Here is an 11,141-nt window from a genome sequence, read left to right as displayed (position 1 = left end):
GGACGATTTGACTGATATATATATGATGATGATGATGATATATATATATATATATATATATATATATATATATATATATATCTTATAATTGTATTTTGATGAATAATAAGCCTTTGTTCATTTATTTAGTCATAATATCAGTCACAATAGTATGGATATCTGACCTTCAAAAAAAGAAAAAAACCCTCTGTTTATATATAATTAGAATATAGTGTACAAGAGCAAAACACATGGAAGAATGTCAAATTGTAGGCTTGTCTAATCTGTGTAACCATGGGAACAAACTGAACACAACAGACTTTCAAAGGGAAAGGTGCAAGGAGAGCAAAAATTTTGATATAATAACTAAATATAGATTTTGTTAATCAATTTAATAACATTTTTTCATTTTCTTTCCATTTCCTTCTGCAGGGGTTGCCACAAGGACTTTGGTACCTCTCGGTTACCCTCCATAAGAGGCAACGCTACCTTATGCACCTCATCAGAGAAGAAGCGCAAAAAGAAAAGAGAGGGTGTTACAAGAAAACAGGTGGTCAGTATTTCTTTTTGTTTTTTTACCTTAATTATTTCTATTGTGTTTTAAACACCTTATTTTTTCCTACTGCTCTCTTTTTTTGTAGGAATAGCATTTTTGCCCTTAGGGGCAGTTCTAGATATTTGGTTGAAGTTATTTCACCAGTGTAGCAAATGTTTCTTATGGAAAAGTCTCTTAAATGTCACAGCTTTTCAGTTTTACTTCCATTTTGCTCCTTATCAATCCTTGTCGTTCTTGCCTATGGTAAAAAGGTTATGACTGGTAATTGAAGTGCCTTGAGTTAAGTTGCATGTGCATGAGTTGCATCAGCTGTGAATTTGTAGAATTGTTAGAGCACTGGCTAAAATGCTGTGCAGTGTTTGTTCTGATTCTCAGGTGCTCTGAGTTCAAATCCTACCAAGGTAAAATTTGTCTTGCATCCTTTCAGGGTCAATGAAAAAAAAATGTACCAATCCAGGAATCCAGTGCTCAACTGGTACTTAATTTATCAATGTCAAAAGGATGAAAGGCAAAGCTGACCTCTGCAGAATAATAATGGTTTCAAATTTTGGCACAAGGCCAGTAATACTGGGGGGAGGTGGAACTCAATTACATTGATCCCAGTGCTCAACTAGTACTTATTATTATTGTAAAAGCAGAAGAAATGCTGCTAAGCGTTTCATTTGATATAGTAATGACTCCGCTGGGTTGCTGTCTTGATGATGACGATGACAGCAGATTGGTACAAAGTGACATAGTATTGGATTAAAATGTCTTGAGTTATTTAGTTGCATCTCTTTACATTCTGAGTTCAAATCCTGTTGGATCAACTTTACAATTATTCCCCCCCCCCCAGTGTTAATAATAAAAAAAGGGTGCTACTTTAACGTGCAGTTTACCATCCTGGCTACGCTGTAAAATTACGTGTAGCATGCAGTCTGCCTTTTCTTACCCTTTTTACATTTTAGCGTGCGATCTACCTCCACTATAAGAACTTTATATTACAGGATGATAAAAACAAATTGAATAATGTTGAATAATGATTTATTAACAACTCATACTTAAATCTTAATTAATGATGCATAGTGCTTTTTGTTCTGAGTTCAAATACTGCCAAAGTTGACTTCGCCTTTCATCCTTTTGGGGTTGATGAAATAACTACCAATTAAGCACTGGGGTCGATGTAATCAACTAGCCCGTTCCTACAAGATTTCATGCCTTGTGACTACAGTAGAAAGGATCATTTTTATTATTATTATTAACTACAGAATAATGATGTAACAAAAAAGGTGGTGCAATTATAGTGTTAAAATTTGTCCTACATAGTAAATGATTTTGGGGTAGTAAACTTAAATTGTCTTTTTGTTTAATCTTGTCCATGATGGCTTTTAGTGGAGTCCACTCTACTGCAAGCATTTAGACCAGGTGTCCAATTTAAGGAAAATTTCTTCCTACTAGACTCACAGTTCTTGGAAAGGGTCATGAGTACTACCTTTCCTCTTCTGATTACACCACAAAAGTTATTTGAATTTTGAAACAATTCAAATTTTTCCACAATTTGATTTTTGTCTTACATCACTCTGAGAGCCATAAAATACCCTGAAGTATATAGTAAATTTAATTCATTTGACTAGACTAGACTCTTCCTTTTCAAATCTGTGCCAGCGTATGAAATTATTAATTGCAAGCATAGCTGTATTATTAGAAATTTGCTTCCCAACCACATGGTTCTGGGTTCAGTCCTCCTGCATGGCACCACAGGCAAGTGTCTTCTGCTATAGCTTTGGGCCAGTCAAAGCCTTGTGAGTGGATTTGGTAGACAGAAACTGAAAGAAGCCCATTATATATATATATATATATATACATATATATATATATATATATATAGGTTATGAGCGACTGTGGTGTCAATTAGACCCAGAGGTTTCAGGTAATGCTGAGTAAGTGCTATAAGACATTTGATTTATAAATGTTCTATATTATACACAGCCTTGGTTTTTTTTTATCTCATTATGAAAAGTATATCCTGTATATATATGTGTGAGTGTGTATTTGTATGTTGGTGTATCCTTTAACTTAGTGCTTTGGTAAAAAAGATAGATAGAATAAATACCAAGCTTAAAAGAAAATAGGTGCTCGGGTTAATTGGCACAAGGCCTGAATTTCTACAATTGGCACAAGGCCTGAAATTTTGTAGGAGGGAGCTAGTCAATTACATAGATTCTAGTACTCAACTGGTACTTATTTTATTGACCACAACAGGATGAAATGTAAAATTGACCTCGGCGACATTTGAACTCAGAATGTAAAGCTAGACGAAATGCTGCCAAGCATTTTTCCCAGTGTAGTAATGATTCTGTCAGCTTGCCACTTTGTTTGTAACAGTAATAATGATTTTTAACATTATCGTAAGGTCATCACACTTGTGGGAGGAAACTGAATTAATTCAACGCAAATACTTGTCTAGTATTCTATTTCATTGATTCCAATAATCATCCATTCATCATTTCAAGAATCGATAGAATAATTATCAGTCATATATCAGAAATTAATTTAGTTGCTTTACACACTTTATCTTATGGATATCTGGCTTTCTATCTATCCAAGAATTATGAATGATTTTAATAGATGATGATGATGATGATTGATGATGATGATGATTGATGATGATGAAGCAGTGTTTTAGTTCCCAAAGAATAAACCACAGTGAAACACTGATACATCTTAGATTATATCTCAACTGAGTAGCTTAGCTGATGCGTATTCAATCATTAAGGAACATGGTCCAGCCTGTGGCCCACTACTGTGCTGGCTACTCAGGTACCCATGGCCTATTCATCTCTCTACCTCTTGTCACCTTTGTCACCTCTACCACCCTTCCCAAGGCCCTGCACTAACTACTATTCTCAGTCCTTCTTTCCCAGAACTTCATCCCTCTGGAATCGTCTCTGTTCTCATATCTTTTCTGGAGCTGATGACCTGCAATTGTTTGAATGGAACAGGAAAGGTATAAACCTCACTGTTCTTGGAAGGCCTGCAAATGTCATGGGCACTGTCCCTTCTTCCAAACTTATCAAATAGAGGGAAAAAGAAAAAAAAAAAGGCCGCTGGTGTAAAGTATGATAACTTGTACTCAATCATTCTTCCAATGTATTGTCCATGCCCAAACTTTTACTGGCAGATCCTTCTAATTATGAAAAGTTGAGTAACTGATTCTGTTATTTCATTTATGAGTTGAATAAAACATTGATTAAAACTAACCATCTCTGTTGAGGCCTATATTGTTTTCGGATTGTTAAGGTTTGGAATTCAGCTACCCAGCATCTGAATATTATAGAAATTTGACCAAGAAATTTGGTTTGAACAAGCATTCTGTAGGATTTTAATTTAATTCCTAGTTTGTTCCACTTAAAGTTTCAGTAGTATTCATTCATGCTCCGGGAGAAATATGTCACATTTTACCATTTATCTCTTCTAAAAATAATCCTGTTTCTTTCTATCTTCTACCATTTTTTTTTCTTAAATAAAGTTGTATTTTCTCAGTTGTTATGTTATTTTTTATTGAAAACAATTAAAGGCATTATTTCGTCAAGTCCTGTTTGATTTCTTTACTAAACTGACTTGTTAATAAAAGTTCTCCGTGTAAATAAATGTTTATGTTAATTAAAAAATTTTCCAGCAAAATCTTATAAAATGACAATGTTTTAAAAGATGTACATGTTTATGTTATATATGAAAATAAAACATATATATATATATATATATATATATATAAGAGATGGGAAAAAATTAATTAGTATGTTTTTATTTCCAGAAACTTTGCTATCATTGTATCTGAACTATTACCAGTTTACAGAATTTCATTTGGATAGCATATTCAAATACGGCGACGACAACCGGCTACCAAGGGAGGTAATCACTCATTCTGTTATTCTACTTTTCTAGTTATCTTTCCTTAGACTCATGTCTCGTGACAGTTTTTACTTGTTTATGTTCGGGGCGAGCACGACCAACTGTCTGGGTAGAAGTGGGGTTTCTGATCTGAAAGCCTTTTGACCCTTTGCTAGTTGGGTTCCATGTCCGTTATTTAGGCTAAGTTTGACTATTTCAAGACAGGCTAAACAAACTCCCGCCCCTTTCTAATCACTGTCTGTCCGGCCTCACGTGTGTCTGTCTGTTTGTCTGTTTCTCTCCCCTTCCCCTCTCTTACTCCCGGTTATGTTGCATCATAAGACACACAGGTGTGTGGGTGAAACGGAGGAAGGACGTGATGTACGTATAAAGCTGATGGGTGGAGGCGTATTACTGATAGAGCATATATATCGGCAAATAAATCTACCCACCCACCTATAATAGTGCCCACGATCTTGTAAATTTATAAACCTTTATGGTATCTAAAGTATAATTTTATAATGAAAATATACGATGGTGATGGTTAGAAAGTTCTGTATACAATTTAATCATTGATCCATATTGAGGACATTTTTTTTTTTAATCTCAGTGTCCCTATTATAGTATGTTAGCCTGTCAGAGCCAGTCCCTGTTGAGTTTCACCCAATGCAGCAAACCAACTCAATACATGTCAGTTTTACGGTTGTAACTCCAAAGAATTCAAAGAAAAAGTAAAAATAAATAAATAAAAAGAATACATCGTATAATATAGTCTGGAGTGTACAATGCCTGAATAGAGACGAGATTAAATATGACTGCATTTTTGATCGTAGGTCTTCTCGGTGGGGGCTAATCTTGTGCTAAACAACTTGTTAAGGCCATTGAAAGTTGTCTTGATGGAATATGAGCAGCTGTTTTAGTCTTGATTTGGCTAACTCTTGCTCATGAAACGATAGAAGTTTCTAGTATAACATGTTAGTTGTTTTTGGAGCAGATTTTGGCAGAGCATGTCTACTTTACATCACTGCTGTATAAGTCTGTTAATCAACGTGTATTGCTTTTTTTTTTTTTTTAAATCTTTGAATGGTGGACTTCGTTTTATGATCTGTAAAATGAAACCACTAAACTTGACAAATCGTCATTTGCCAGAAACTCGGCAGTAATATGAAGGTGAAAAAAATTGATACTTTTGAAACTGAATGTTTATATCAGAACATATTTATACAGTTAAGTATTGTGTCTATGCCAACTATATATTAACCGTAGTAACATTCATTTAACTTATGTGTACGTGCAATTAAGTATTGTGTCTATACAGACACAAGAGTTAACTGTATAACCTGGTCCATAGCATATTGTTTATAGTCAACAGCTGTCTACCAATACATGAGCTCTACAAGGTGATGTTGTAAGATGAAACTCAAAGAAGAAAGAATATTTTCTTATACTTTAATGCCTGCATACACAATGTTTCCAAACATTTCTCTCTGAACATGTGAGACAATTTCATTATATGCATTGGTTCATTACAGCACACTGCAGAATTATAAATTAACCAGAATGATACAAGAAAGTTAATTGTACTTGTAATCTTCATCATCATAATACAAATATTCCATACAACTTAACCCCTTTCAGTTAGCTTATAAATGGTAATGATGCTGTCTGCAATTGTCATTGTGCTAGTTTTATAGTAAGGTCAACCATTTGTTCTATATATATATGGTTTTGAAATAAATTTTCAGTTTTAAAGAAAAATATTCTTCAAGTTTCATTTTATTGCTCAGTATAAATCATATACTGCCTAACATTATCTCTTTTCCATTTTATTATACCAACCTCCACCTAGTTCAGTTGTTTCACTTTCCAGATTATAAAATGAAAAATTACCCTTTGAACACACTACATATTGTTGGTGCAAAGAGGTTCTCAAAGGTCTGAGGCTTTTGCCTCCTGCAGTCTTAAGTTTATTTCCCTGGCAATATCAAAGACAGTGCAATCAATTTACTTAGCCCCAGTACATAGTGTTTTCGTTTATTTGTATATTTATCTATTCACTCATGAATATTGACTCCAGTAGAATTTTTAACTTGAATATATGAGACATTGGATTTTGGATATTAGTAAAATTATTTACCTTGTAAACTATCCTGTTCTTCACTTTTTAACTATAAATATAGAAGATACAGTTGATTGATGTTATTCTCATAAATTTCTGTTATTTGGCAAAATTGCTAAAACATTGGACAAGATATCTTACAGTATTTGTGGTTATGGCTTTAAATTCCACTGAACTCAACTTTGTCTTTCAGTCTCTCAGGTTCGATAAAAGACTATCAGTCATGTACTGGGATCGATATAACTGACAACTTTTACCAAACTGTGTGACCTTCTCTAATACTAGAAATTAATATTTTTACCAGAAACCCACCATGCTTTGGGAGATTCAAGACAATGGTTCTTAATTGTGCTATAATTAAAAAATGGCTTGTACAATACTTCAGTCATTTTTCCAAATTAAAATGATATTGACCCAGAATGTTGTGATCACATAACTGGTACCATGGATGCAGCAGCTGGTAGAGATGATATATTGTTGGATGACTTTTTGAAAGGTTGACAGGTCTTATCACATCTGTAGTACTGACTTGTGTCTCTGGCAAAATCAAACAACACTTGATAGCCCAGCATGTTGTTGTGTCCACAAGCTGTACCGATAACTTCTGCAAGTCCAGTATGCCTAGATACTGTGTGATGGTACAGTATAAGTAATGAGTAATTTGCTGATCTTGCTGTTCTGAGCTCAAATCTCTATTCTGGATATTGCACAAGACCAAATGAAGAGCATACGACTGACAGTTCTGTTCACTGGTAGCACAATGTGCTATTGATATTCTAGCCCTGACAAAATGTTTTCAAGTAAGTGTTTAAAATATGTTTAGATATTTTGCTATACTTGGGGATGGTTTCATCACACAGTTTCATATCAAGAATCTTGCAAAACAAATACATAAATGTTTAAAAACTTTATTTCACAGAAAAGCCATAAATTTTCTAAATACCCAACCCCACTTTCTTGTAGCATCCACTTGACATTTTTTCTCCTTACAATAACAGTAAGAGGGCAATGCTATACAGGTTAAGAACAATTGCTCTAGATATGGCACTTGAAGTCGAAATCTATAAGCTCCTAATCTGTTTGAGAGGAACACTAACTGCATCACTCTCATAGGTCTTGGAGGGCCTGCACTTACCATGGGCATAGCATCTTCCTCCACAAATAGAACAGAGATAAAAGTAGAATAAAACTCCCAATCCTATGGTCTGTTGAATATTCATGTACTTTCATGATATCACAAATACACATACTCACACACACACACAATTAATCATCATCATTGTAATGTCCACTTTTTCATGCTTGCATGGGTCAGACAGAGTTCATTGGGGGAAGATTTTCTATGAAGGGGTATCCTTTTGTAGCTAATCCTCACCTGTTTCCAAGCAAGGTAATATTTCTCCATGGCTAGTCATGTGTTTGTGGAAGACTGGAAATGAGGAACTCCACTTATATAACAATGACAGTAAATTATAACTATCTCATGATGTGAAGACTAGGTGACAAGCGCAGACACACACACACACATGATGGATTTCTTTCAGTTTCTGTCTACTAAACCTGATCATTTGTATACAGCCACACATTGCAATAAAAAGTATATTAGTCAACACTTTGGCTTTAATACATCACTTCCTTATTTTATTGATAGAAAAGGGATAAAGCGCGAAGTTAAACTTAATTGCATTCGAGCACAGAATCTAAAGGAAAATAATTACAATATTTTTATCTCATGTTCTATTATTTCTCCTATTTTCTCACCTTTATATATCGAACAACAATAAAATCTTTTTTGATTTGTTTTGTTTGAGTTTTTGTTTTAAAATTAAAATAGTCAATAATTAGCAAGAAAATCCTCTAATAAATGTAATATTTAAAAAAATCATTTCAGATCTTTAAGTGTGCAAATGTGACACACTTGTCATTGAAATACAACAGCTTGGACCATCTACCTGCAGACATTGGTCGAATGAAGCAGCTGGAATATCTGGCATTGACCAACAACAAGCTGCAAGTCAGTGCAATTCCATACACGCTAACCTTCTGCACCAAGCTGAAAACTATCCTGCTGGACAACAACTTACTGGATGCTCTCCCTGGATTCTTGCTTACCATGCCCTCCATCGAGACTGTGTACCGTCACGGTAACCACAACTACTTCAAAGCCACATTTATGTGGTACCACACCGACGTGAACTATCGGATTATCCCAGCTGGAGGGTTTGGCGTTGCCATGTCTAAGGTGCCAGCCAGTCTTCAGTTCTGGGCTGCAAAGTCTGTGATTGGACAAAAGATAGACTTTTATAACAACAGCTGTATTGCTGATATACTAAAGGACTATATTTCAGAGCTCTATTATAAATTTTACTTGTGTCACTATTGCAAGCAGGCTCTTCTCCGACATCTACCTGGTAAGTTTCCTCTCTTTTCGTTGTTAACCTTTCATTGTCATTATTTCTCATGAATCATGCTGACTATATTTTAATTATGGAAAATAATCCAAAATTTATAGGGATTTAGGAGAATAACTTTTATTTATTGGTTGTTGTTGTTAGTTTTGTTTAGTCCTAGGTCAATCCTGATTGAGCAGACCTATGATAAAAAGGCATTCCAGCTATGACCATCCTGTCTTTTTATGGGCATCCACATAAGTACTACAATATCTTATGTATCTTTTTCTTTTTAAAAATGGTAGGATATGATTCGAGGGAGTTTTGGTTGTTATTTCTAGCAGGTTGAGTGACCACATTGATGCTTCCTCGGTGGTTTGGTTTTTGATATATTAAAGTGGTGTTTTGCACATAACTTAACAGAAAGGAAGTTTCTAATTTAAATATGAACACTTTAAAAGGATGGGTTTTACTTCATAGAACTAGGGTTAATCTCAGGCAGGTTGGTATTTTCTTTAAAAATGTTACAATTTTAAAATTGTTTTTTCCATGCAGTTGATTGTGCAAAACAGGAGATATACAGATATAATGAAAGGTTCTCCTGTTCATGGGGTTTGACTTAAATTTCACTGCAAACTTTTTGCTTGTGTACTTCGTTCTGTATTTCATTTTACAGAGATGACAGGTATAGACACCACATATATTGGGAATGTTTTCAGGGCCATTTTTACAGCATTATAGCCCCCCCCCCGGCAAAAGAATGCACCGGAACTTCTATGTATACAACCACAGCATACGTAGATTAACATTTAGCCCTTGACTTGTAGGGCTGAGACAAGTTCCAGTGTTGCCATGTTTTAAGGCAGTTTCTTATTAATGCCTGCATCTTACAAAGCAGAAAAAAATCTTTGGCTTCTGGAGGTACTTGCATTATAATACATTATTGTGAACAGTGAAAGGAGTTCCTGTTAAATTGTGTTGGCAACCCATTTTTAATTTCCATTTGAGCTCATTTCACTTAATTTCTTTCCACCTCAGCTAGCATTAATAATCGTTGTTATCAATATTGGTACAGGCCTGGGTTCCCGGGTTCAATGCCACTGCATAGTGCCTTAAGAAAGTGTTTTCTTCATAATCTTGTTATTTATGCTGCCACTCATCTGACATCTATGTGGATTGATAGATGTGTCGTGGAGCAGCTCATCAATGCTGATTTAATGTTGAGTGGGTTTATATTGGGCTTAATTTGATTACCAACAGAGCACAGAGCACAATGGATGGTACTTATTCAGTATTCAGATTCATCTGAAAATCCAGTTACTGTATTTTCTGGCACACAGGTTGAATTTTTCAGACCTAAATATACAACCAAAAGAAGTAGTTGGTATTAACACTAGATTAGCTCTGGAGGACCAAAAATTCCATGTGAAATGCAGCAAGATTTGGAAAGATAGTGATAATGTTTGAATGTTTACACTGTATGTTTACTCTACGTACTATATCAACTTGCATACTGGGAAATATGGTAGCATGTGAAGCAAATGGGGATACAATTACATAGGTTATGAGTAGAAGTTGTTTCAGATGGCCAGCTTGCTCTTCCTATGCATTAAATATTTTCACTTTTAGTATGGAACACTTTTTTACTCAGTGTCTGACTCCTTAAAATCTATGAGAAGGACCAATGCTTAGTTCCAGTTCAATAGTATAAAACAGATAAGATGCTTTTGTATGAAAGGAAATATTTCTTGATGATCTTTTTTTAGTATCTATTTATGACTGTTTGGTAGACTGAAGCGACGAAAATTAAAGTATTTACCCAGAAATACAGCAAAATATATTTTGTGGACAATTGGACAACATATCTATTAAATTATCTTATTCCTACCCTACATTTACATTACATGTATACATGGAAAAAGAATATCACAATCTACATTTCTTTGAGAAATCAAATATTGTGCATAATATAGCCAATGTTCCTTCTAATTTTCCCCAACCACTGACCATAATGTTTGTATGCTTCAAGCAAAAATATTTAAAATTCAAAGCTAACGCATGGCATAACTTGCAAGACAAAGAAAAACACCTTTTGACTGAATGGAACATAGAAAGAGAGAAGGCTTTATGTCAGGTACTGAAAAGCTTCAGTATGATAGAGGGACAGGTACAGGTGACTTGCTATAGAGAATATATACAGGCTGCCCTGTATCATATAAGGGGCGGG

At 34.7% G+C, this 11,141-nt stretch overlaps 1 protein-coding gene across 1 annotated transcript in view; it reads left to right on the top strand.

The window, feature by feature from the left end:
• Positions 1-11,141, top strand: part of LOC106876464 (uncharacterized) — a 48,724-nt gene that overhangs the window by 36,424 nt on the left and 1,159 nt on the right. The window contains exons 2-4 of the mRNA XM_052971543.1: positions 412-532; positions 4,329-4,426; positions 8,416-8,935. Of these exons, the coding sequence (XP_052827503.1) occupies positions 412-532; positions 4,329-4,426; positions 8,416-8,935 (739 nt within the window). The remainder of the gene's footprint in view (positions 1-411; positions 533-4,328; positions 4,427-8,415; positions 8,936-11,141) is intronic.

This window comes from Octopus bimaculoides, chromosome 11 (assembly GCF_001194135.2).
Source record: "Octopus bimaculoides isolate UCB-OBI-ISO-001 chromosome 11, ASM119413v2, whole genome shotgun sequence".
NCBI classification, from domain to species: Eukaryota; Metazoa; Mollusca; class Cephalopoda; order Octopoda; family Octopodidae; genus Octopus; species Octopus bimaculoides.
The sequence above is the reverse complement of the archived record's forward strand: the minus strand, read 5'-3'. Positions and strand labels throughout refer to the sequence as shown.